The sequence below is a fragment of the Amblyomma americanum genome, chromosome 2 (assembly GCF_052857255.1).
Source record: "Amblyomma americanum isolate KBUSLIRL-KWMA chromosome 2, ASM5285725v1, whole genome shotgun sequence".
Taxonomy (NCBI): Eukaryota; Metazoa; Arthropoda; class Arachnida; order Ixodida; family Ixodidae; genus Amblyomma; species Amblyomma americanum.
The window spans coordinates 79798047-79825872 of NC_135498.1; the positions used below are offsets into that span (position 1 = coordinate 79798047).

The 27826-nt window shown below is 48.5% G+C and overlaps 1 protein-coding gene across 9 annotated transcripts in view; it reads left to right on the forward strand.

The window, feature by feature from the left end:
- Nucleotides 1–27148, forward strand: part of LOC144121469 (phosphatidylinositol-3,5-bisphosphate 3-phosphatase MTMR3) — a 59460-nt gene extending 32312 nt beyond the window's left edge. For 3 of the 9 annotated variants that reach the window (XM_077654685.1, XM_077654688.1, XM_077654687.1), the window contains exons 10-15: nucleotides 1602–1769; nucleotides 4074–4927; nucleotides 13358–13529; nucleotides 21665–21775; nucleotides 22397–22590; nucleotides 23272–27148. In XM_077654685.1, coding sequence (XP_077510811.1) covers nucleotides 1602–1769; nucleotides 4074–4927; nucleotides 13358–13529; nucleotides 21665–21775; nucleotides 22397–22590; nucleotides 23272–23476 — 1704 coding nt within the window. In that variant the 3' untranslated portion in view covers nucleotides 23477–27148. Of the gene's footprint in view, nucleotides 1–1601; nucleotides 1770–4073; nucleotides 4928–13357; nucleotides 13530–21664; nucleotides 21776–22396; nucleotides 22591–23161 lie in introns of those variants that run through there. The other 6 variants (XR_013312622.1, XR_013312621.1, XM_077654686.1 and 3 more) reach the window with 6 other exon arrangements.
- Nucleotides 27149–27826: the final 678 nt, after the last annotated feature.

The following is a 27826-nucleotide window of genomic DNA, read 5'->3' on the forward strand; positions in this document are numbered from 1 at the left end:
GATGACAACGGGGAGCACGCTTTGCATGATTGCGGGGAGTTTGCAGAAACGGGCTTTAGAGAAGCCGCGGCGGCTCTGGACCTCCTCTGCAGGTACGTATGCACGTCTTATCTCAAAGCGGCGCTGACAGCAGTGAGGTCTTCCAGGCTATTAGAAACGCTTGGTGCTTTCCAGCGAGCGAAAGAAACTGCAATTCACTATTCTCGAGTTTTAAGTTCTAAGATCACTTTGCAGAAATAAATTGTTTCAAGTCAATGCTGTACTGTTTTCATTCATTTTCAGAGCTTTCCTCTTTGTTGCGTTTTCTGGCTGTTATGTTTTTTTCCCTGGTCGTGTGAAAAACGTATGAATGGGGTTCCACTGTAGAGATACAAGGAAATAAAACGATGCCTCACATGCAGCCCGACTGAGTAACGGCAAACAGAAAAGCCAGCGGGTCAGTAGTTAGGATTATGGCGCAACGCATGCACCGGAGGTTATGGGAAGCTTGCTTTTGCAGCCGTTCATGCGGGAAAGCTAGTGCCAGTGTGAGCGAGCCAGGTATGCGGTGCACAGTTGACTTGTTTTTACCAGAATCAATTCACAAACAAATTACCGACCTTTTTTGACACTCGCACCTTTCACGGCCGCACGTGGCAACACAGCAGCGTCAATCTTCCCAAGACTGCCCTGCACGTACCCGCGTACATGCTGATGTGTTTGAGAAGCAGGGAGTGCAAAACATGCAAGTAAAAGCTTTCTTTTATAAATCTGGATAATAAATTAGGGGTGTGCAAATTACGCGTGGGTGCAAATTATGCGAGTAAATGCGGTATCAGCCCCACCATTTAAAGGCTTTTTTTAGCTTGAATTTAGTTTTATTTGATCAACAGTTTGCAGTTTGAATTAACAAGGTTCCACAGTGCACATTGCAGTAGAATCTCACGGTGATACGAATCTCGCGGGGTTGCGTTATCTAAAACTTAGTATGATCCAAAACGAATGAAATCTATACGCACAAGCATGGGAAATACATTCATGCAGATCTGTTTACGGCTGACGGAATTTATTTATGGCCGCGCGGCCACTACTCACTGCTTCCTCTGCTTACAGTGCAACTAGCGATCGCAGGTTCGGCAATGTGCAGGCTGCGCGCCCACGCTCACTCGCGACGTCAGTGATGTGCAGGCCAAGCGCCGCCGCTCACTGCTTCCTGTGCATGCAGTGTGACTAGCGATCGTGGAGTCGGCCATGTACGGGCAGTGCTTAGTTCTCGAGAGCGCGGTTGCAGCTCACGCGTTCATATCCGTTGTGGCGTGGGAGAGGTGTTTAGAACATCCAAATTCTGCACATTGTACACAATGAACTCCGGTCAGAGAACTTCACAAATTCGTATAATCTCGAAATTCATATCAACCGTGTTCGTGTCAGAGATTTTACTGTATACGGCAGCTTGGATATTGGCAGTTTTTTTGGATGCAAGCTAATGTGGTCAGGCACATACTTGTACCTGCTTGTGCTACTTGTAGTGTTTGTTCTTCTCTTTTTTTATATGCCTGCTTTTATAATTTGAACAGCATTTGCTCATACATTTCCATGTTTATTTTGCCCTGCGACAACAGGTGAAGCTGGCCCAGCACACATATTCGGGTCTGTTTGGAGACTTCTTGGGGAACAGTGCCATGGAGCGCCAAAAGGAAGCAGTTGCCGCAAGGACGTTCTCTGTGTGGTCTTTCCTTAAGGCTAGGCCCGAGCAGTACTTCAACTACCTGTACAGCCACACCGACCAGGTTAGCTCACCACATTGCATTTTTCTCTCTGTCTTGAAGCTTTTTTTTTTTTTGCATTTGTTATCGGAGGCAAGCTACAAGCTGTTTGGAGCATTGCAGGGCACTGACTAGTTATCCGAGTACAGTGAAACCTCATTAAGGCAACTTCGTGGGACCACGGAAAAACTGCCCGCAAAGGAGGAGTACACCCTAACCGAAAACACCTTAGGTATATCCACTGATCTGGTAAAGCATAATACCTGAGATGTTCCGTGAAGGAAGGCAGACCTGGAAGCTTTTATTCTCGTAAGACTACAGAAATTCATTGCTTATGTCTGCCATTGAGGTGGCCTTGCAGCTACTAGTGCAGACTCTGAGGCACTTAAAGCAGGCCCCAACTGTTCCTTTTGTGTGAACAGGCAAAGCAAGTCTAGTGTGCACCAAATATGTCCATCGATAGGGCCCGGGATGTCTTCAGCTTCCAAGTCGGTGTCGTTTGCATTGGGTGACGTTTTGCCATGGATGCAGCTAACAATATCATTATCGGGCCACACTGGAGACGTCCCGACTGCAGTGTCTATGTCCCCTAACAAACAAAAGGTGGCAGTTTCCGTAGTGCCTTCCCACTGCAAAACTTCAGCTCTTCACAGGCGTCGTCGCCTGTAGTAGTCAATAGTCTCGACACCCAAAGCTCCGCCCCAGCGCGAGAAGCACTAGGCAGTGATGTCACTTGGGAAGCACTGGATGTGGGTAGCAATGCCGATGTGGGTAGCAATCCATGCCGATGGCAATAACGTGACAATTCAACAAGATGGGGCCAAATCTCAGCCATGCAGCAATGGTGGCGGCACATAAAGGAAAACGAATGCTTGTTGCAGCCAGCCTAAAGTGCGGAGCTACAGTGCTACGGAGGAGCTGAGTCATCGTATAGCGTGACAGTGAAAAGTGATAGCTGTGGTGATGGGCATATCTGCACGGCTCGGACTGTGGCCATTCAAGGTACCAGCGCCTGCGGAGGGTATGGTGGCAGAGCAGCAGAGGCACCACTGATGCCCATGGTAACAGGAGTGTAGAGTTCCTTTCTCTCCAGGCATATCATCAGCTTTAAGTGTACTCATCGCATGCTACGCTGTATCAGTATCAACATGTTTCTGCGATCTACATATTAGTACCATTGGTGAAGTTTCCTTGCAATGTGCGGCTTAGTAATGAGAGTATCCTTCAGCTTCGTGAAGATAAGTATGAGCGATAACCTAGGCGTTTGCAGTAGGCCATTACATTGTGGTCACCAAATGCATGAGGTTTATTGGAAGCAGAGTCGAGGATTTCGTGCAAATACATCCCAAGCAGAACGGCCTCTAAAACGAGTACACCTGAACAAGTTTTCACTATATCACATAACATGGGCATGTCAAAAAGTCGATGTCGTTCTAATTATACCAAACCCAAGTGCGGAGCAATGGGAGGGTATGCTCTCCAGCGACTGCCAGGATGACCAGATCGGTCTGATATGGCGAGCTCAGTTGACAGCAGCATCCAGCGGAGCCCTGGAATAGGGGCAACCGACTGTTGCGGAGATGGACTCACCTGAACCGCATAAAAGCACTTGCGCTAGAGCTCAATAAAGTTATCCTATCCTATCCTTCTGTATTGGCATTTTGCATTTACTAACTTATATTTTGTTACTGCCTATGCATATTGACTGTTTTAGAATACAGCTCCTCTTGTTGATAACCAAACCCAAGGCCAATATTTCAGCATGCTAACTGCTGATTTTGTTCGCAACGTTTGTATAAGCATGTCATGATTTTTTAGAGCTAACTCCAGTCATGTCTTTTCTTCTTTTCTTGCGTCAAACTTGCTGTTGAAACCTCTCTTATATGCCTGTCCAATGACCAATTAGTGCAAGTGGCTTGGGGCAACTAATCAAATTTTTCGAGGAAGATTATAGGACATTTGCAAAGTGCCTGTTGTAAGTAACTTGATACACCAGCTCATCTGGAAGCACACAGGTGTGGACAGCTATGTAGGTTACAGCCAAGCTGCAATGGTAGGAACATTTGCATATTGTCGCGAGTCTTCATTTTAGTAAATTGGTGCTGACAGTTGCAAATTAATTGTTACAGCAGCAGTAACACACAGCACAAAATTCTGCTAATGCCACAGCTAGATGCCACACTGTGTGCAGAGGCAACAGCCGCCTCTGCACTGCTGGTCATTTTTGCATGTTATGGAAGGCTTTTAATAAGGTCTAAGGCCTAAGGTAATAAGTTCTGTGGTTGGCATTAATAATCTGACGTTCAATGGTTCATTTTTTGTTAACAGGTTCTGAGGCCCCAGTGCCAGGTGCGGGACCTACATTTCTGGAGTGAGGTGTATCTGCAGCCCTCAATAGGGCCGCTGTCTCAGGGCCCACCTTCCACACCACCCTCGGAAGCCCCAGAGCCAGCAGAAGAGACTCCACCTGAGCCAGCTGGGGGAAGCGACGTGTCAAACCTCGTCAAGACCAAGTCTGTGGACTCGCTCTTTGCGGGCAGCCAGTCTGAACAGTCACCACCCGCCGAAAAACATCAGCGGCGGCTCAGCGATCCAAGTCTGAAGGGGCTGCAGCCTTCGGAGATGCACGGGCACGATGAGGCCACCACTCAGTCACCAACCTGCCGGCGCAGCTTGAGCAACGGCGCATTGAATGTCAACCACGGAGAGGATGTTGCTCCAGAGAAGAGCTCGAGGACTGCTGACGCTGCTGCTGAGAATGGCAGCATGCAAGAGCCTGGGCAGCAGGAACAGCAGAAGCAGCAGCATGTGGCATCATCTATTGAGGACTCGACCGACACACTTGTCAGTGAGGTTGGTGAGATACATGCCCCAGCCATGGCGGAGGAGGCAGTGGAAGAACAGAGAGAAAAGGATGGCGAGGACACCGTGGAGACTGCGTCTGCGTTGCAGCGGCAAGCGCACCTTCTCAGCAACACAGCCAGTACGAGCACGACGGATATCAGCAGTTCGGCTGTGTACCCATTCTCAGAACTGCCTGTGGAGGACGTGGCACCCAACAAGTGTCCGTACTGGCTGGCGCACAAAAACGGCGAGAACCTGCTGGCCGCGACTCATAGTTCCCTGGCTCGTGCTGCTACCAATGGGCGGGGTTCCCACTATTCCACACCTCTACACTCAAGGTCAGTTCTCTGCCCATTTTCGTCTTTCATTTTTGTCTGGGAAGGAGGTCACAAAAAGACAAGACTGTAGGCTTAACGTCTTAGGAGCGAAGGAACAAGACCACTGCTGCGAACCAACACCAGAACAGAACTGCCAGCCGTGGCTCGCGAGCAATGGCTGCACGAGCCACGGCCAGGTGCCGTCATTATTGTCTTCGCCGGGTGGTGTGCGCTATCCGGGTTCCCGGCACCACCCAAGAAAGGGGGCGCTACAGGACCCCCCGCATAGACTGGAAGTCAAAACGGACGGAGGGCCGGCGCTGGCACTGGAGCACTAGGTCAGGCGGCGGTGCGAGACTGTCCAGTGCGGTCTCCACGTAAGCCGGCTTAAGGCGGTCTAGGCTGACGGTCTCTTCACAACCGTTCTGTACGAGAGTGGCGGTTTTCGGGGTCCGTCATGGGCCGGTGTTAGTGGAGCGTGGACAGTGTCGCGGTGCACAAAAACGTGGGTCGAAGTGGCCAGGTCAGGGTGCACGAAAATGGTATGGTAGCGGGACGGACGCGGTGGAGTAGGCCAGAGGTCTTTAACGCAGTCCAGCAGGCGTTGAAGGAATTCTTGGGGCTGGGCTGGGAGCTGCTGGGATGTAAAGAAGTCTCCTGGAAGACGCAGCGCACTATTATACACCGGCTCTGCAGCTGAGCACTGCAAGTCTTCCCGGATGATGGCCCTTAGACTAAGGAGCACAAGGGGCAAGGAGTCAACCCAAGTGGCACAATTGAGACGGGCAGCTAGGGCGGCCTTCAGTTGGCGGTAAAGGCGTTCCACCATGCTGTTGGCACACGGGTGATATGCAGTGGTACGGTACAGCAATGCCTGGCGCCGAGAATATGATTAAGGGAAGCAGACAGGGAGGACTCAAACTGGCCTCCACGGTCGGTTGTCACGGTGCCAGGACAACCAAATCAGGACACCCACGCAGAAATGAAGGCCCGAGAAACAGTCTCTGCAGTGATGTCAGGAATGGGGACTGCCTCCTAGCGAGTGAAGCGGTCGACCATGGTAAGCATATAACGGTAGCCTGAAGACACATGTAGAGGGCCCACGATGTCTAGATGTACATGGTCGAAATGACGGCCAGGTGGTAGAGGAAGGCTTGGGAAGGCGTCTTGGTGTGACGACCGACCTTGGTCGTCTGGCAGGGCAGACACAGGCGTGTCCAAGCGTGCCCATCAGCGTTGATGCTGGGCCAAACATAGCGCTGGGTGAGAAGGCGCTGAGTAGCCCGAATGCCTGGGTGGCATATCTCATGTAGAGAATGAAAAGATGGGGCGACGTAGTGAAGCCGGAACAAAAGGGCTGGGAAGGTCCGTTGAGACATCGCACCACAAGGGCTCAGGCGAGCAGGGGCGGGGCACAAGCCGTAGTCGGAGAGAACGAGGGTTCTCTCGCGAGCTCATGGTCATTCTGCTGGGCAGTAGAATGCGGCCCAGTCGACGGTGGGAGATGGAGTGGCTACCGCGGCTATACGAGAGAGGGCATCAGTGGCGGTGTTGCCGGCACCTTTCACGTGGCGGATGTCAGTAGTAAACTCCGAGATATAAGCAAGCTGACAGAGTTCGCGTGACACGCACTTCGATGAGTTGGTGCGGAACACATATGCCAGTGGCTTATGATCGGTCAGCATGTGAAACTGGCATCCTTCTACAAAATGCCGAAAGTGCTGTATCGCGGAGTAGATGGCTGGGAGCTCTCGGCCGAAGACGCTCTAGCAGGTCTCAGTAGGAAGTAGCTTCCGAGAGTAAAAAGACAATGGTCTCCACTCGGAGTTAATGTACTGCTGTAAAACTGCTCCGACGGCCACGCTGGAGGCATCCACCATCAATCTCGTAGGGGCATTGCTGCGTGGATGGACAAGAAGCACGGCGTTCGTGACTGCTTGCTTTGCGGCAGTAAAGGCGGCCTGGGCTTCTGATGACCAAGAAATGGCAGAGGACGGGCCAGCGGTTGACCGGAGGAGGTCGGTGAGTGGGCGAAGCAGCTCTGCACAGTGCGGGATAAAGCGCCTGGAAAAATTCACATGCCCCAGGAATTGTCGTAGGTGGCGCAGTGTTGTAGGCTCGGGATAATTCTCGATGGCCTGGACGTGGGACGCGAGAGGGCGGGTACTCTGAGGATATGTGATGACCCAAAAACTCGAGCTCAGATGCACCAAAAACACACTTGGAGGTGTTCACAACCAGGCCGCACTGCTGTAGACGCTGGAACAAAGCACGTAGGTGTTGCTCATGATCTTCAGGCGTAGGGCTGGCGATAAGGACATCATCAAGGTACGCGAATACAGTCGGTAGGCCCCACGTGACCTCAGCCATGAACTGCTGGAAGGTTTGAGCCGAATTGCATAGTCCAAAAGGCATCCGCACGTACCCAAACAGACCAAAGGGTGTCGTGATGGCGGTCTTAGGTATGCCGGCGGGTTCGATGGGAATTTGGTGATACGCCTTAACAAGTCAACTTTGCTAAAAATGGTGCAGCCGGCGAGGCGCGACGTAAAGTCCTGGATGTGGGGCAGGGGATAGCTGTCGTGGACAGTCTTGGCATTCAACGCCCGATAGTCGCCACAGGGATGCCAGTCACCAGGATCACGCTTGGGCACTAGATGAAGCGGAGAGGCCCACGAACTGGACGACGGGTGTATAATGCCGAGCTGCAGCATGTGGTCGAACTCACGTTTGGCGATAGCTAGACGGTCTCCAAACAAGCGGCGTGGTCGAGCAGCTGCGGGTGGACCCTGGGTGACGATGTGGTGTGTCACCGTATTTTTAGGCGCCTGAGTGAGGTTGCATGGCTTGGTCAGCTTCGGGAAATCCGCCAACGCTTTTTTGAACTTAGAGGAAGGTATCAGCGTGCGGATGCCCATGGGAGCAAGGTCGGACAAGACTCCCAAGATGGAGAGATGAGTTAAACCGTCGGTAAGACGACGATGCCGCACGCTGACGTCCAAGTCGAAATATGAGAGGAAGTCTGAGCCGATGATCGTGTGAGCCACGTCTGCGATGACGAAGACCCATCGAAAAGTGCGGCGCAGCCCAAAGTTGAGGGTGAGAGATCGTAGTCCGTGGCGATAGACGAGGCGTTGGCAGCACGGAGCGACTGCCCTGATGACTTGGAACGATCAGCCTTAGTCGGTGGAACGTTGCTTATTTCCGCGGCCGTGTCTATAAGGAACCGGGTGCCGGAGAACTTGTCAGTTACCATAAACAGGTGGCTCGGACGACTGGCGGGACCACACGCCGCCGTTAGTGATCCCGGCGGGTGTTGCCCCGGCCATGAACAGGGCGGTATACACTTTGTGGCCCGGTGTCGAAAACGCCGGTGGTACCAGCAGAGAGACGGAGGGCTGGTACTCCGAGCTTGATGTGGGCGCGAAAGAGCGCGCTGATCGAAACGAGGAGGCCGGGTCTCTTGGGGTAGGCTGCGGAGTGCGGCGATTGAGGCGGCAAGCTCATCGAGACGTCCCTCAAGGCGTGAAATCGGCGGGTCTATAGGCGGCAAAACAGCTGTGACGGACGGGGAGGTCGCCTCATGAACGTTATCAGCGAGCTCAGCCAGGCGGTCGAGGGTGACGTCACCGGCCGCCGCAAGGACGAGGCGGATGGGCTGGGGAAGGCATTGGAGGAAAAGCTCTCGAAGCAATGCCGAGTGGTATGGGATATCGCGCTCCCCGAGAAGTTGTGGCATCCGGTGCAGAAGCTGGAAAGGGCGCCGGTCGCCAAGGTCTTCCTGGGTAAGGAGCTGCTGGAGGCGGGTGCGTTCCGACGGCATAAATCTCTCCAGCAGCTTGGTTTCCAGGTGCTGATATGGTGTAGCACCCATGGGGGCGGAGAGAACATCGGAGAGCTCACCGGCAATGTCAGGAGGAAGGCTCAAGGCGACATGGTAGTAGCGCGTCGTCACCGAGCTGATGTTGGGAGAGGCAAAATTGCTCCTCGATCTGGTGGAACCAAACTTGCGGGTTCTGGGGCCAGAAAGGTGGGAGGCAAACATGCAGTGACGAGACATCCTGCGGACGTGAGTCCTGTTCCGTGAATTCCGGTCATTGCTCGTCCTAGGTCAGCAATGTAGGCTTAACGCCTCAGGAGCGAAGGAATAAGACCACTGCTGCGAACCGACACCAGAACAGAACTGCCAGCTGTGCCTCGCGAGCCGTGGCTGCACGAGCTACGGCCAGATGCCGTCTTTATTGTCTTCGCCGGGTGGCGCGCGCTATCCGGGTTCCCGGTGCCACCCAAGAGAGGGCGCTACAAGACTTTATTGTTAAGTTAACCATCTGTCAGGAGTTTTTCTGTTTACTTAACTCTTCCTTGTTGCTACGTCTCCACCAGTGCTTTAGCCAGCTTGCTTTATAATGAGCAAGGCGTCTAGTTTTCTAGGGTTCTGCGAAAAAAATTAAGGATTTCAGTATTTTTCTCGGAATTTTGTGTTAGCCAAAATCTTTCTTTATGGTTTTGTGTTTGTGGATGTCATTAGGAACATTAGGGGGATTGGCATGTGATTAATTTAATCGTCTGAATTCTCTTGAAATGTAGAGTCTGGTAACGAACAAAGTTCTGCTGATGCCTTGCCACACTTGCTCCCCCATCCGTCCAGGCAAGCTAGCATGTCAAGCGCTGCTGTTCAGGCAGCAACTTGCCCGCACGCTTCTGTGGGACATGTCGCAAAACTGGTGCCTGTTGAAAGCAGGGTCCGTATTCCGAGTTGGTGTCATAATAAAAAGCATCATAATCTGCCGCAGCGGCCGCACCTGATTGGTCGAAACGGCGGAAGCGGATTTGATTGGTTCGGGTGCAGCAAGAAGAGTAAAAAAAAAAACGGACTGCTGATGTCAAACACATAGCGTACCATGCGCTTCGGCAACCGCAATGGAGTGACATCCTGCCGCCGCTTACAGTCGCAACCGAACCGACATCCGCTTCCGGCATTTCGACCACTCAGGCATGGCCGCTGCGGCAGATTGTGACGCTTTTTATTGTGACACAAACTCTGAATACGGCCCCAGTACAGTCAAACCTTGTTATAGCAAATGGGTAAAAGAATCGTGAAATAGTTCGATATAGCTGAAATTCGTGATATATATAGTTTTAACACTGTTTCGAAGCCGCCCGCGGCGATTATGAAGGCCGCTGAAAACAAAGCGCCGAACGCCAGTTAGATTGGCTTCCCTACACAGCATTGCAGTTACACGGCGGTGGCAGGTCAGACGCCAGCTAGGGTGGCTTCCCCGCGTTACAGTGACATCGTGTTAGAATTGGGGCGCCGGAACAAAAGGTATCACCCTTTTCACCAACTACATAACAGTCAACGTGAACACAGGATGGTTAGTGAAAAATATTTAAGAACGCTGATATAGCCAATAATTCGTAATATCTGTGTTCGTTATAGTAAGGTTTTGTGTTACCATGTTTGCACAGATATAATGCGTTTTTTTGCTTAGACCTTCTTTTTCCAAAACCACTTTGTGTTTAAAACCAAACTGCAATTATATATATATTTTTTTTGCTGTTTATGATATGTTTGCATCAAATTCACCCACTAGGCTCAAGAGCCGCGGGGAAAAGCCAACTTATCGACCATTGAGGCAAAGAATGCTGCCGCTCGAAAGGGCGCGTGCTGCGTTAACATGTGGGAGAGGGTTCCTATGGAATATTGCAGATTATTCGTTCTCACATGTTGGAATTTAAAATTTTCCGCTGGAAAATTTAGGAGCCTTAGTTATGAGTCTCCTACAATTGCTGAAATTAAAGGGTCCCTGAAAAGGGTGTTTGAGGTTGTCTATAAAATGCCCGCGTTATGTAGAGTACAGGCCAACGAGCGTTCATGCCACATACAAGACCTCAAAAGCGAGCCGATAATTTACAATGCAATTTTTAAAACTCCCACTTCCACGCCTAGTGGCGACCTGCGGTGCTGGGCTTTCGCCCGAATCCGCGCTCATTACATCAGCAGCGGACTGCTATCATTGGTTCGCGCACGTCGGCAGCCGGTGGTGGGCCGAGTGTGAGAGGCCGGCGGAGGAGCACCGACATTTCAGCGTACACAAAGTGACAAGAGGAGAGGGAAAGGCGCGAAGATGCGGAAATTCAAATTTTGACTATAGATAACTCAGCTTCCACAAAACACATCTAAAATATTCTTGCTGGAGGGCACGTGAAAAATTTGTGAAGCGGCGTTCTTTAGCGTTCTAGGCACATTGCATCTTTGTTGAGACCTCCTTTCACAGCCCCTTTAATGCCACTTGACAATTATGTGTTTATTGCCCGTGCCCTGAGAAACACTTGGGCTAGGGGAAAGATTGTTTTAAAAAAGCTCTGTCTATTGCTGCCTGTAATTTTTGTTTCCTGCAAAAGAAAGCTGTTAATTTTGCGTGCTGCTTACTCATGACCCCCTCAACAAATAGTACGTTGTAGCTCATTTGTGGATCCTTGAAGCTTAGGGTAAGCTCTAGTTGCATTGATCCAAAACAGTGGTCACAATGTGCAAGCTATCATTTACTTCTTCAGGAGCCTGGTTCTCTAGCATCCTCAATTGATCTTTTCACTGTGTGGTGCAGTCATTGCATTTTCCTTCTGTCGACGTGCAAATGGTTGGAAATCGCACATGATTTATGAACAGTGCTCGCATCTCATTCACCTTTGCTGCAACTTTTAAAGTTAAGTGATATCCGTGGTGCCCCATCACTACAACCAACTGTGCAACGGTATGCATGAAAATTGGAGGGGGCACTTAAGCCCCGCCTTAAGGGTATGATACAGTAGCGCATTGGGTTAATTCCCATATATGCAGAATTGGTCACTTTCTACATTATATTCATTGATTCCTGGGAGCCCTCATACCGCTCCTGGCGAAGTGGTGCAGCGGTTAAGCGATTTAACTACTGCCCTGCGATGGCAAGTGCTGCCATCGTTGGGCCTTGTGCGACCCAGGTTGCTCTTTCCAAGTGAGCAATCATTAATTTTGACTAGCACGTGCCGCGATAGGTAGTTTGCTCACTATCCAGTGAGCAGGTTGTGATGACGCCGCAAGGTTACGTGATCTAGGTGGCCCACCTGCCTCGTAGGTTGCTTCTGTGCGGATTTTTCGTTCGCGGTCAACAATGCCGACAACGCCGGATTTTCTGCAACAGGAGCTCCCTAACGCTTTCGCGTTAAAATGCATATTTTCATTGTTGTTAGACTTCTATAGTTGCAAAATATATACAGAAACTTGTGTTCCGTCTTGACAGCATTCTCTAAGTTCGCATCCTGCCTTATCGTTTAGTGATTGTTCTTCTGGAAACATTGCTTACCTGCTTTCCGGAGTAAATGGCAGCCTTCTTAGTAGGTGGTACTGGTGTGGTCACATATTCCACATAGGCATGGCCCAGCCGCACAGTGGACACTCGCGTACAGTGGATGCAGCTGTCACTGTTTGTCTTCACTCTGGAGGGTAACAGGAAGCCTGGAACCTTTTTTTAATGCAGTAACGCACAAAAAAAAGCCACCTAGATCACGTGGCCTTGTGACGTCATCATAACCTGCCCACTATGGCAGGTGGCAGTCATTAATGATTGGTTGCTAGAGGTTGCTTGGGAAGCAAAAAGCAACCTTGGTATCACAAGCCCCGCCAGTGGCTGTGTTTCAAACAGCCACCTGTCGGGGCAGTGACGCATTGTCTAACTGCTTCACCGCTTGCACCAGGAGTGATATGAGGATTTCCCACGATCTATGTATTTAAAGTAGAAAATGATAAATTCCGTGTATATGGGCATGTAGGCAGAGTCTAGGCGACAGACAAGGAGTGCTTGCATAGGAGGGATCTCAAAACCTATTGCATTGCACTCTTAAGGGTAGGTTAAGCGCTATGTGGTGGCAAAAAAAAAGAACAGTATCAGTGTCTGTGAAGAGATGCGCAAAGAGGGCTCCTGGCCGCTGAAGAGACCTTTTAATGGTATCGCATCGTACCCTTAGGGCGAAGCTTATGTTTCCCCTCAAGTTTTTTTTTTTTTACTTGCACAGTGGAACTTTCTTCTTTAATAGTACTTTAAATAAAATAAAAGGCCCTCTTGTGGTCCAGTGGAGTCTGTAGACAGGCACTTCAAGGATATGAAGACTTTAGTTTTGAAAATAAATTTTTGTATGGTCGGTCTTCTTAAGCATATGCAGAGTCGCCTGCTACCTTTCAAACTTAAGAAGGGGATGGAAAAAAAGTTCGAATAGTTGAGCAGTCTGAGCAAAAAAAAAATCCTATTGGGAATTTATAGCGTTTGGGTAGCTCTGATAAACTGTCCGAATAATTGAGATGTCTATAATTTCAGTTTCTGAAAGATGAGTCGGCAACTTGGCTCTGTTCAGCAGTTAAACATCTATCATTTCGACATCGCTACTGTGTACAACCCCCATCTCGTATGCATTCAGAACGCCAAGTTCGGGCTTCCCGGCCACACCCTGTGACGACAGGCTCCTGCTAGACCCTGTGGCATCGCGGACAGCAGCCGCTCCTCTACAGCAGCAGTTTGACGCCGACGGGATGGCCTGTCCTGCCGATGCGCTTCAGCAGAGAATGCACCAGATGGTTCTAGATCACATGGTGAGGATAAAGGACTAGTAGATTAAATACCGCCTCACTTCTGCAGCTTGCTCTGTGCAGTAGTGTTAGGACATGTATACTGTTCAGGCTACTTGAGCATTTTACATATGAGCCTGACTTAAAAAAATATATATGGCTGGTAACGAGATTGACGTTGCCGTAGCACTGTGTCCTGAAGGTTCTCCAAATCTGCAAATGTGAGTTTTGGATGCAATGTTAATTTAATTATATTCAGAACTCACATTTGCGATTCCAACCAGTGGGACTTTTAAAGGGACACTGAGGACTAATAGATTCTGTATCGATGGAGTACTGCGTTGTAATCACAAAAAGACCACTCTTGCCGAAAATGGAGCTTTTATAAACTATAAAAGACAAAAGAAAATGAAATGCAGTAGAGTCTCGGTGATACAAATCTCACGGGGTCAGGATGATGATGATGAAATAACTTTATTTGCACCCGTCAAGGAATCAGAGGGCGAAAAAGTTGAGTCTTGACCGCCGTCATCTTCCTCCCCTTTCAGCAGGCTGGGATCCCTTGGGAATCAGCGGTGTCCAGGGCCAGACGGATGACTTCTTTTTGTTCTTCTTCTTTCTGGCTGGCCATTAAAGCCTCCCAAGACTCTATATTCCTGTCTGGTTCGTTGTGGCTAGGGCATGTCCACACCATGTGGATCATGTCTGCTATTTCATTACACTGTTTACACCTGGGGTCTTGGATCGCCGGATGCCATCTGCTTAGTGCGAGTGGGTTCGGAAAAACTCCCGCCTGTAACTTTCTCCATATGACCTCTTCCTTTTTGCTGAGGCCCTTGCATGCTCCAGGTAATGTCTGTCTTCCTAATCTGTAATGGTTAAGAATATCTTGGTACGTGTTCAGCTCCTCGCTCGTCTGAAGGGACTCTCTACTCGACGAGACCGCATTGGGGTCCCGGTGTGTGAGTCCTCGGGCCAATGCGTGCGCTGTCTCGTTTCCCCGGAGGCCCTCGTGGGCCGGAGTCCAAACAAGGTTAATTAGTTCTGCCGGTGTCGGGCCGGCTGTGAGAATTTTGACTGCTTCGACAGATACCCTGCCTGCGTTGTAGTTGCGGATAGCCGATTTGGAATCTGTTATAATCACCCTAACATTCCGTTGAGTTAAAGCCAGCGCAATGGCTACCTCCTCAGCCGCTGTTGCATCACTCTGTTGGGTGCTGCAGCACGAGACTCGGTCTCCGCCCTCCCTGGTCGCCAGGGCTACGAAACCCGTTCTGCCTACATATTCCGCCGTGTCCGTGTAAACCACGTCCTGTCTATTGGCTAATTTTTTCTGCAGAGCTTTCGCTCTGTCCTTTCGCCTACCCTCATGGTGTACCGGATGCATATTCCTTGGGAGTGGTGGGATTCTGATTTTGTTCCTTATGTCTGTTGGGATATTCTCCGTGTGTTTGAGCCGCGCTCGAGGTTCGAAGCCTAGCTTTTCTAGTATTTTTAGCCCCGAATGGCTGCGTAGAAGTCGTTGTTGTTGCGCTACTCTGGTAGCCTCAATGAGCTCGTCTAGGGTGTTTGAAATCCCCATGTTCAGAATTTTCTGGGTGGATGTGTACGGGGGGAGGCCCAGAGCGGTTTTGACGCCTTTCCTAATTAGGATTTCAATCTTGTTTTTTTCTGCTTTGGCTAGCCGTAGGTATGGTGCCACGTATGTGATTCTGCTGATTACAAATGACTGAACTAGTCTTAAGAGGTTCGTCTCCTTCATTCCCGCGTGTTTATTTGCTATTCTTTTGAGTAGCCTACACGTCTGGCTTACACTCGATTCGAGTTTTCGTATCGTTTCGGTGTTCTTACCGTTTGTCTGTATCCTAAGACCCAGTACTCTAATCATCTCCACTGATGGTATTTTGTCCCCGTTTACCGTTAGCGTTATCCCATGTTCATGGGGCTTTGTTCGTCTCTTTTGTGGGCCGAGGAAGAGCGCTTCAGGTTTCTCGGCAGAACATTTGAGTCCTACTTGTTTTAGGTACGACTCAATTTCCTCGATCGCTCTTTGGAGGGTACCTTCGATGTGCGCGTCACTGCCTCTGGTAACCCAGAGGGTGAGGTCGTCCGCGTATATTGTGTGGTTGAGCCCTTCTATACGCGTCAATTTCTGTGGTAAGCCAATCATTGCAATATTGAAGAGTGTCGGTGATAGGACCGAGCCTTGGGGAGTACCTTTGTTGCCCAGCCTTATGCCTTTCTCTTCCTTCCCTCCTAGGCTGATAGTAACTGTTCTGTTTGAAAGAAAGTCCTTCACGTAGTTGTATACCTTTCCCCCTACATTTAGAGTTTCTAAGCGTTCTAGTATGGCTGCGTGGTCAACGTTGTCAAAAGCTTTGGCCACGTCAAGGCCGACTATTACTCTGGTATCAGCTGTATCGTTGTCTAGCATTTGTTCTTTAAGTTGAAGCATAACATCGCATGCAGAAAGATGTGTCCTGAATCCGATCATTGTGTCGGGGTAAAGCTTTTGTTCTTCTAGGAATCTGTTTAGCCTCGTTTGAATAACGTGCTCCATTAGCTTACCTACACATGAAGTAAGCGAAATGGGCCTCAGGTTTTCGAGACTTAGTTTCTTACCTTGTTTTGGAATAAGGACTAGGTTGGCCTCTTTCCACGAAGGTGGTATTCGGCCCTTGTCCCAACATTCCTGCATGTACGCTGTTAGGTTTCTAATTGATGCATCATCCAAATTCCTCAGCATGCGATTGCTGATTCTGTCTGGACCTGCCGCAGTTTTAGTTCTGAGTCTGTTCAACTCCGCCCTAACCTCTCCGATGGTGATGGGCCCATCTAGAAGAGGATTCTCTGCGCCCTTGTACTCGGGGAGGGGTGTGGGTGGTGTGCACCTCAAGTACCTGTCCCTCACTTCAGAGATTAGTTGATCGCTAGTGCCTTCGTATTTATATACGAGTTTCTGTAGTTGTTGTCGTGCCTCATACTTTGTCTTGTCCGGGTCTAAGAGATGTCTGAGCATTTTCCACGTGTTGGCTTTGCTGATTCTGCGGTCCATCTGCTCGCAGATACTACCCCAGTTTTGTCTGGTTAAGTTCAGCGCGTGCTCCTCGATATCTCTATTCTGTTTGGCTAGGAGCTTACGTATGTTTCTGTTCCCCTTGTTTTGAGCAAGGTTTTCTTCTAGCTCCCTTTTCTTGCGCCACAGGCCTATCATACGCCTGTCTACCTCCTCTTGCATTTCGTCTGCTTCCACCTCTTCGGTGGCTTCTTTAACTGCTGCGAGAAGGTCTGTGCCCCAAGATTCTATGTCCCTGATTGCGTCTCGGGTAGGAAGGTTCGCCCTGAATAGATCCCAATTTACCGCTGCGACCTTTTTGGGTCTCGGTGTGGGCGGTCCGTCTTCTACCACAATCTCAATAATTTTGTGGTCGCTTCCTAGGTCCTCCCCCGTGTTACACCACCTTGCCGTGATTTGGCCTCCGGTGAGTGTTAAGTCAGGTGTAGTGTCCCTACTCACGCTATTGCCCTGTCTTGTTGGTTTGATGGGGTCAGTGATCAAGATGAGCTCATTATGGATAATGCTGTCCCAGAGTTCTCTGCCCTTGATTTGCATATATTTGTATCCCCATGCGGGATGATGAGCGTTAAAGTCCCCGACAATGACGATAGGGTTTTTGCCCGCTATCTGTTTCGTTTTTGCGAATAGCCTGTTGAAGCCGCAATCCTTTCTCTGTTTCGGAGAGCTGTATACGTTTAAGACGAATAGGCTTTTCTCTCTCCGCTTACGCGGTATCATTTCGATTAGAGTGTGATCTAATTGGGCGTGCCCTGTCTCGTGCTGCAGCGCGGTAACTTTGCGTTTGACAAGGGTGGCAACCTGCGTGTTGTCCCCTCGGCCCGGGTACGATTTGTAACCGGGCAGCTTCGCGTTTTTCCCGCACTCTTGTAAAGCTATAATTTCCGGTTTGTCTCCGTTTGCAAGGAACGATTGTAAAACGGCCCGTTTACGCAGAAAGCCCCTACAGTTCCACTGCCAGATAGTATTATTGTTCTTTGGCCAAGGCATTTTTGGTTGCTTGGAATTCCGCGTATATCCATTGGTCCCTTTTCTCAAATTCCGCCGTGAGAGCAGCGTCTCGCTTTGCAAATTCTACTCTGATCGTTTCTGTGACTTGTTTCATGAATTGCATTAGTGTTCCGTTCAGTAGTTTCATGTCCTGTTGTTGTTTGTCGTTTAGTTGTTCGAATTTGGTCTCAAGATCCGACTCTTTGGTACGTTTCTTTTTTGAAGGGGGTTTTTCAACCTTCTCTGTCTCAACCTCTCTATCCTGCTCCACTTGCATAGGCGCCATTGCCTTTTCCTGTTGCGGTTTGTTTTCCTCGGGTTGTTTAGCTGTCGTTTCTAGCAATTTGATCCGCTCTTCTTGCTTCTTAATATAATCAGTTAAAGTCTTAATCTGATCTGCCTGCTGTTTAATAAGTTCTTTTAATTCTTTAACTGTCTCGGAGTCCTGGGAAACTTTAGCTGGCCAGCTCACCTTTGCAGCTTGCTCCTTGCGTGGCTGTTGCTGTCCGGTTTGTAGCCGGGGGAACGACTCTGACCGAAACCTCGTTCTGCTGCCGGATCTATCACGGGAGCGGCTGTTCCTTCGGTCTTCTTGCTTCGCTTCTTCAGCCTCCTGTTTGGCTTCCCATTGGCGTTTCTTGACAATATAAGGGGTGCGAAAGAGATTTTTGCACCTCTTGTCCCCGGTGTAGTGTTCTTTGCCACATAGTTGGCACTGCGGTGTACATTGGTGCCCCTCGGGGGGCGATGTCATGCCACAGCCGCGGCACTTGGTCACCTCACTGTCGCAGACGTCCGAGCGGTGGCCAAGTCCTCCGCACTTGTAACAGACCTCATAGCGTTTCTTGTATAGAAAGCACTTGAAAGTGATTCCGCTCAAGACTACTCTGCGTGGTACTTTCTCTTCTTCAAAGGTGATTAGGAAAGATTTAGTCTTCCCCATTCTTCGTGCATCTATGACTAGAGGGTTGAATCCGTTAATGTTCAGTCCTTCTAGTACATACTTGTGTGTGTATTCCACATCAATTCCATGGATGACTCCTCTGCCGCAACTCTCTGGTGCGTTCATGTAGGTGGTCACACCGCGTTCCTCGTCTCCGATCTTGACAGTTTCAAGTTTCTCCACCTTCCTCGCGTTTTCGTAGCTAGGCGAGTGGTAGGTAATCGTTCCTTGCTTGGCGTTTATAGCTAGTCTGTCCTTCAGTGCCTCCTCGTCCTTGATTCCGGCGTTCTCCCTGATGGCCGCCGCAATTCTCATCTCGGTGGTGCTCTTCAGCATTGTGAGTCCTTCTTTGGGACGCAGAACTACTTTCCATCCGGTCGCTGGAAGTCTCGGGAGGTCTGAGGCTATTGAACGTTCAGCGAGTTTCCGTCCCGCCTCTCTGTAGGCTCTCGTGTCGCTGCCGTCGGTCGTCGCAACAGTGGCGGCGTTCGCTGCCGCCGCGTCTCCGGCACCATGTTGGTGTCCTAGGTGGCGTTCGTTGTTCTCCAATTTTTCCGCTCGCTTCTTCAGTCGCATAATCCATTCTTCTTTTTCGGTTTCTTTGGGGTCGATGTCGGTTCCCACCACCGCCACTTCCATCGTCATCGTGGAGCCGGGCGCAGTCGGCGATGGCGGGAGCTCGCCGGTCGCCGCCTTCCCGGTCGAAGTAGGCCTATCGTAGCGTGTAGCGCTGGCGAACTTGGAATGACGATATAGGCTTTAAAGATGCACTTACAGGCACAAATGTCGTATCCTCGGGTTGCTTGCACCTTAGGAAACAGGTTTCAAGGACATTTACGGTCAACGTAGGAAAAATCCGCCATGAAATCACTAATTTCGCGGAGCCGACGTGAACGCGTCCGTACTCCTCGACGCCCCCTGGCGGTCCACGGGGTCAGGAAAAAATTCGTATCATCCGAAATTTTGTACCATCCAAACAAACAATCCGTATGTGGAAGGATAAAAAATGCATTCACACAGATCTGTTTACGGCTTAATGGATTTATTCACTGCTGTGAATAAATTCCTGTCGATCCCTGTAAATCTGTGAATAAATATTCACAGCTCACTACTCGTGGTGTGTACTGCGCTGACTTTGGCTATCTGCTGGCCGCACACTGCCGCTCACTGTGCGTGATGTGTACCGCGCAATCTGCGAACACGGCGTTGGTGATGTGTGGACAGTGCTTAGTGCTCGAGGGGGCGGTCGCAGCTCGCGCGTTTGTATCATCCTTAGAGGTGAGGGAGAGAGTTCAAAACATCCGAAACTCCACACATCGTGCACAATGCACTCTGACCGAAGAATTTCGCGAAATTCATATCTTCCGGGTTCGTATCACCGAGATTCTACTGTTTAGGTGTTCCCACTATGGGCCGATTTCGCTAGTAAAATGTGTGCGTCAACACCAATTTTTGGACATGGATCCCAGAGGATCCAAGAGGATCTATGCCCACTGGCATAGATCCTCTGTGGCAACCTGTCTCTTTTGGTAAGGTCGCAACGAGTTTGAGTCGACTCGCAGGAAGATTTTTTAATCCAATCTTCTTGCCAATAAGTGCGTCTTTTGCTCCCGTACAAACATCAGCGTAGCTAGAAAGAGCCAGAGATTTGATTTTTTACTAAGAACAGTAATAGGATAGAGTGCACCAAAGATCATACTATGTATAGGCAGTTGATGGCTGGTGTGAAGAATGGGGCATATAACTATACTGGTGAAAACACTGCTGTTCTCCATGTCACCAGAAAGGAATGTCCGTACATATTCACTTATTGCCTTTTCAGTAATGCGATTCTCAAAGTTTACAAATATAAGTACCTATGCATAACCCTTACGAATACGCATCAGTATTGTGGTACCTGTACACAAAAAAGGGCACTGAAAAACTGGAACGTATTCAAAGAAATGCCATAATGTTCATATATGCAAAATATAAAGAACAGGGCTTTCCTTCTTTGCTAATGCCTTCCGAATTGTGTTCAGCTAGCTGCTACTAGGGGAACAATACATGCTGCACAATGTACATACTACATTAATTCCAATTTTCACACAAGCGAACTTCTATAAAACCCCTCTCACGAGGGCACTTTCAAATGGCTATTGAGTTGTGAGCCTTCGAGATTCTCAATTGTAGTCGAACTCGCAAATTGTACCGCTGCCATACGGCAAACTTGATCGCCTTCCGAAGATTTCGTCATCTCACATCAAGTTGGTGTGGCACCAGTGCCACTGCTAATAATTTCGCATGCATGCAAGCAATCAGCCCGCGAGTTTAGCCTGAAAAGGCTAAAAGTGAAATTTTATTCATTGCTCTCATAGCTTCTTTTTTTTCTGCAAAATAAGTTGTATTTTTTAAATTACATAATTTTTCTTTGATTATACTGCTGTGATTTTGTTCTCCAGTGTGTTGCTGCGAGCACACTACATCTAAGAATGCACGCTGCTGCCGCTCATAGGCCTTTGAAATTTCGATTGAGTTCCGCGCTGGTCTGCTGATTCAGTAGACTATTGACTCAATGGCCACTGGAGCTGCCTTTGTAGCAGTGTTCGTTTGGTTGCTGAAACGATAGACTTGAATCAAAGGCCTTCAAAATGTCGATTTGACAGGGTTATAGTACAAGAACAGTTCTCTAAAACCGTGAAAGAATGGAATGAGTTACCACCAATCACTTTTGAGTCCAGCAACTTCTCAGAAGAACGGAAATGTTCTTTTTAGTCAAGTGAAGATTCCTTGAGCTGCATTGCAGCCTCAACTTTTGTTCTTTGTATACTCTCTTCACTTTTCAGTGTCTTCTTTTTGTCTTGTCGTAATGGTAATGCCTCCCCTGCTAGGCCCAGACCATTGGCCTGCAGTTTGACCAAATAAATAATTTATAAATAAAACTCAGAATACTTGTTGACTCCTACATAGCATGACAAAAATTGGTGCAACTTAAGTAGGTTATAAAAGCTGACGTCAGTAACTGTCATTTTCTATGCATTTATTGGTGCTGTTGAAAAGCTGTCGTGCGCCCATGTAACACAAATTGTTCTACGCAGCATATGCTGTGGGTAGAATTGTTCCCGAGACAAAGAAGTGCTCAGTGCTGTTTGTTCTTATCTTTTGTTTCAGGCGAAAATGGAAAGCCTAGAAACTGAGCTTCGCAGGGTCAGGCAAGCACTAGAGCGCTGCTCCTTTCTTCATGTCAATGGCAAGGAAGCAATAGAGTCTCTAGAGGACACTGTAAGTTGTCTACTGTACACATTCAAACTTTCTGGCATGAGTGATGCATGCACAAAGAGGTGCATTGTGCTATTCTTGGCTGTGCTGTCAATTGCTGAAAACGTGCTTTTCCTGCCTAAGTGTTGCTTCTTGCTGATATCATGTAAAAGTGTTCACATTTAAACATGTATTTGCCCTTAAATATGTGCCAGACAAAGGCCTCATTCTCAGGTGATCACATTCAGCAGTTCTTATCATAGTTCAAGCTACTATGCAATTCCTTACTGCATTCAAAATTGTTTGCTTAGGTTACAACATTTCTGCTTGCTTTGAGCTTGCAGTGTACAGTGTATTCAGTCGTGTATGCTAAGTCCAATTTTGGTCAGTGCTGAAAGTGGATGAGAGGTGCAGTGTCTATCTTTTGCCACTTGTGACATAAGTTTCAAGCTGTTGGGGCACGCTGAAGGTAATATGCATTCCCGAAAGTGATCATTCAGAGAATGTGGCCTTGACCACATACTCTCACTGATGCTGCCAACGCCTGCATGCTGCCATCGCCGCACCTCAAGCTCTGTCTGTGTGAAAGTGAGTGAGTGAGAGACTGACCCTGGTGTTGTGCACGTGTGGTGTGTGCCCTCACAGCAGCTTGGGTTGGACTGCAGCGGGGAGCCCCCGTGGGGCGGGTGCCAGGACGGTAGCAGCTCGTCGGAGCTCAGCTGGGAGCAGGTGGACGAGCGCGATGCCCGTGCCACGCTGTGGGTGCCGGACCACGCGGCCTCACACTGCCGTGGCTGCAACGCCGAGTTCTGGATCGGAAGGCGCAAACACCACTGCAGGCAAGCGTTCACTCCCTGCCCTCCCATTTATTTCTCTTTTGCTGTTCTTCTTAAGGGGCACTGAGGAAAGATTGAAGTTGGCCCCTCATTCTAATCACAGACAGGCCACTCTCCCTGAAGATGGAGCTTTCATAAGCTAGAAAAAGTCTAAAAATGGAATACAGGTATCAGTTGCCACCACAGGTCATATTTGCATGCAAGCTGTGGTGATATGTCAAAGCAGTATCTGTGCTCTGATCCCCAAGGCCAGGCTTCGTTACCATTCACTTCTAAACGGTGGCGATGTAGTCCGCTGTGAACATCAAGAGTTTGAATCGTGTGGTGGGAAGATATTTAAGTCGGATTTTTTTGTGCAACAAATGTGTTTATTGCTGCCAAATGAACACTAGCGTAGCTAAAAAAGAGGCACAAAATCATTCCTCACTGAAAACAAAGAGTTGGATGGAGTTGTCCTCCGTGTAAGGGAGCCCGCCATTGCTGCCTTTTCTTGTCCCCTGTGCCTTGCCCACTCCTCTCTGTAGTGCTAGCATGCTGAAAGGCTACAAAAACTGACCCTGTGTGTCATGCGCAGCGCTGCTGGTGTGCACCCGACGTTTTGAAGAGTAACACGTGATAATGAGGTAGTGCAGACAGCCTGCTGCGACGAAATCTTCCACGACCCGACTGTGCCTACTACTGCAGGAACTGTGGCCACGTGTTCTGCAACCACTGCGCAAGTCAGCTGCACCCAGTGCCCCACGAGCAGTTGTACCAGCCGGTGCGCGTGTGCGGCTCGTGCTTCGAGTCGCTACGCAGCCGCCCCTGCCGCCCGTCTGCCTTGCTCCCCGCGAACGCCCACTCCGAGCGTTTGCTGGCCAAGACACAGCTGGCTGCGGCTTCCACGTAGAAGACAAACGACGAGAGAAGGGACCTGCGCAGCACCGTGTGTGTGGTGTACCAGCTCTTGAGTGGACAGCATAACCCCTCTATCTTTCTGTTAGTCTCGCAAGACGCGAGATGGCTGGGAATAGACGAGCACACGGAGGGAGAGGACGCTCCACCTAGTTTTCTCTGTGATGGGAGTGGAAACGAAGGCGTCAACAAGTTCGTTGTTGTTGGCAGTAGAGAAAGAAGGCTGTGGCAGGTGTTGAGCACAAAGGCTCAGTGCGAGGTCATGTCAAGCAGGAATGCTGTCCAAAGAAGTTCACTGTAAAAAAAAAAAGAAAAAATAATGCAGAAACATGTTGTGTAATAGTGCCCAAAGTTTGTACAGTGTGCACAGCTGTTCGTGCTAGTCGCTTGTGAATGTTGAATGTGAAGCCGCCACTGGCAAAGGAGCTTTGAACAATTGCTGCGATAAAAAAAAAATAAAATAGGTGGTGCTGAGTGTGGGTGAATGCAGCCTTTCACATATTGTGATGTTTTGTAGAAGTGAAGGGTTTATTTCTCAGGAATAATCATTCAGTAGTGCTGTGCCAACTGTCAAGGTATTGTGCTTGCATTCCTTGCAGTCGTGCGCATTAAAAAGCAAAAGACTTGTCCTCACGAGAGACTTCTTATACCAAATGGCATTGTTGGGTTAAATGTAACCGCAATTGCAAATGCTCATTCATTGCAACAGCTTGCTTTGTGTCAGTGGCAACTGGTGTTACACGAAAGGCTAGAACGGATCAGAACCATTCGGTTAAGTGACAGCTAACACTTTCAATCTTGTGCAGCAGCATTTCACATCGTTGCAGAGAGAGAACTGTTCAAACATAGAATCGGCCTTCAGTTACATGCCTAATGTTTGCACCCACACTGAGTTGAAATAAAGGAAACTTGCCGTAATGAACTTGTGGCTTCTTCGTTCCAACTCCCATTGCATTGCAGACTGTGTTAGAAAAATGTGCCAAAAAGAATAAGGACTTTTTGGGGTCCTTGCTTCTGCAGTGCTTTGTTTTTCTAACACGGCCGGGTTGGCTTTATTCTTTATAGTGTTTTTTTTTTTTGCCCCTTGATTACCCATGGCAACTTTTCACCACCGTGCACACACAGTTTGTGGCAGACAGGAAAGAGTGTGTTGAGAAAATTAAAGAGGCTGATGGTAAACGGAACTTCCTCTTGATGCAAATTTCTGACGAAGCCCCACAGAGAGCACAACCTTCCAGGCTCCTAGAGTGACAAGCTGTCATGTTGGGTCACTTCCGCTGAGCTCATTCTTCATTCGCCTTCCTCTCTTTAGTGTCTTCAGAACATTTTGAGCAAGCCATAAGTTACAAATGGCTGCATTCCTGCAATCTTTGATGAATCCTGCGTTCTGCAGCCACGCATGGCTACCGGACATACTCATCTCAAAATTGTGTTTGACACCAGGGGAAAAGAGATAATTGTTTGTTCACTGCCAGTGAGATCATCAGCACCACACGAGACGTAAGAGACTAAAAAAAGTTACACTGACAGCTTGGCTGCTATAAGTCTACCCATGTTGTGAAGCTGACCATACATCTGGAATCGAGCAGTTGGTTGTGCTAAATACGCGAGGAAACAGTACTGGGCCTGTTGTAATGTTGCCTCAGTCTTTTCACACACTTTTCCTCTCTTACCAGGTACCGTGTGGTATTTAGAGCTTAAAGAAGGCAAGACAGTAGCCTTTTCTTGACTGCCAAAGGTTTTCCCGAGTTCAGGTGGCAACAGAGGCATTCTGCACAATGATTTGGAGTTTGTTCATTGGATTTTGAGCCCTGTAGTCATAGACAGCACATCTTGTTACCCACAGTCCTTGGCAGGTGCAATGGGGAAGGCTGTTACTCAACATCTTTGTTTCTAATGTCATAGGCTCTCCATTGTCTCTGTCCTCTTAGGGGCCCCAAGGAAAAATTGCTTCATGGTAAAGCACAAAAGCGCGATGTGTGCCGATTGCTGCAGCTGATAAACCCAGTAGTCCTTACCCTGCACCTACCCCCCCCTCTTCAGTTGGTTTTCAAATATGAAATGCAATCAATTGGGATACCTTGTTCATTCTCAATAGGCACTGTGAAAACACATTCAGTGCCATCAAAGTTGTTCTGAAGTCTTTTCTTTTGTTTCATATCGCTGAAGCTGTTAGAAGCTTTTGTCTTTTACTTGCCTTCTGCGATGTATAGAAATGTTGCTAGCAAAAAGGAAGTCTAAATCAGTTGAGGTGCCAATATGTGACATGGGTACCATCTATGAACATTTCAAAGCAATGTTGCACCTTATCAACCCTAGTTTCTCTTTATTTGCCCCCAAGGTGATGTCTTCTGGTAAGTTAAGAGTAGGCTTGTTTCCTGTAATGTCAACACTTTGTTTCAAGCTAGCTAATGTAAAAGATACTTCAGTTTGTGCAGGTGGCTTCGGGCATACCATGAGCTAATTATGCGCCACAGGGTAAAAAAAAATCTCCTATTAAAGAAACAATACATCATTACATGTTTGCAAACGCATCTAGTAACTTGTGTTGTTTTTAAGATGAAGCTTCTTTTTCAAAAGAATTTGTCAAGCTTCGAGGTATGATTATGTGTTAGTGTCAGTGTGTTAAAGGACAATGCCACCAAGCATGACCCTTTTCATTCCCCCTTGCTGGGTTGCTGGGGTTGCAGCACCTGTTATTCCCATGGCCATTAATAACAAATTCACTGAAAGAGCTGGGCCATATGATTGGATACACTGCATTATTATTGTTGGCTCTCACTTCACTTGCCACTTTTAGAAGTTAAAAATTTACCCAGGTGATTAGCCACTGTTTTTAAGTTACCAGCCACTGTACATTTTGTCCAACTTTTGCGTACTTTTCAAAATTAAGAGGTGTTGTAATGCAAGTAGCATCACTCTCTGCATTTCCATGTCCTGTGCACTAGCGAATATTGATACAACTTGCTTCTGCCCTGGTTTTTGTCACTTGCCACTTGTTAGTGCTGAACACTAAAGCTATAAACATTAAGGTTACATATCAGTAAAAAAAGCCACTTTTTGGGGGGGACTGCCAGCACTATACCGGAGTTGGTTGGAGCTTATTCCACAGCTTCTTAACATGTATTTCATGAAGCAGTTCCTGATTACCAGCTGAAAAAAAAAAAAGCCAATTGTCGCACTGAGTTGCCTCAGGCCTTCTGGCGAGTGCATTCAATAGCTAAAGGCTGTGATCTACAGTTGAAATGGTTCTCCTCTTGAATGTAATGTGTCTTGACTTTGTACCTTGTTTGCCAGTCGCTGCACCATACACTGAGTTCTGAGGGATTGTTATGAGCATAAACACAAACGAGTCCCCACCTCCCCCCTGTGTGTTTTATGTATGAAATACCACATAGAGTTTACTTTCTTTGCTGTGTATTTGATTGCTACTACCGCTTTTCCGCTTCTTTATGTCCCGCATTTCTTTGAATGTTTTTGATGAGGCACTTGTGTTCATTGTGTTGTTCCTAGGGATTTTTGTGGATGTTTCCTCTGTGTACAGGACGTGAAAGTTCTTCAGAGAGAATTGTGAATACATTTGCCCAGAAGTGTACATTTGACTGCGTTTTCAATGTAACAATTTAGCAAAGGGCAAGCACACAATAAAAAAAGTTTTGAATCTGTTCGCATGTGATCGTTGCATTGCTCCTGAACGTTTTCCGTCTCTCTCGAGCCTTAGCACCAACTGGACTTTTTCCTTTTAAGGATGAAATGTTCACAGCTCCATTGAGGCTTCAAGGTGGAAAGTCTGCAAGGGGGAAGCCAGTGTGGTCCAACAAATGCTGTGGCAAGAAAATCGAAAGAAATGTGTATCTGCCTCTCGTAAATCCCAATTGCGTGATGCTGCCTAATTGAGTTGTCAGCCACACTTGCATCCCTTATTGAGGACATGTTGTATAGTGAGCTAAAGACGTTTGCAAAAAGTAACTACCATAAATGGCAGGTGCATTTCATCATCATCATCAGCCTGACTACGCCCACTGCAAGAGGGCACTGGGAGAGGCCTTTCACTGGGAGAGGGCAAAGGCCTCTTCCATGTCTCTCCAATTAACCATGTCCTTTGCCAGCCATGGTCCCCTTATCCCTGCAAACTTCTTAATCTCTTCCGCTCACCTTTCTGCCACCCGTTGCTACGCTTGCCTTCTGTTGGAATCCATTAACCCGCGTTTGTGCCCTCACCCGTTCTGCCCACTTCTGGTCTCTTAACGTTGCACCTTTAATTTTTCTTTCCATAGTTAGCTGCGTTGTCCTTAACTTGAGCTGAATCCTTTTCATTAGCCTCCGCGTTTCTGCCCCGTAGGTG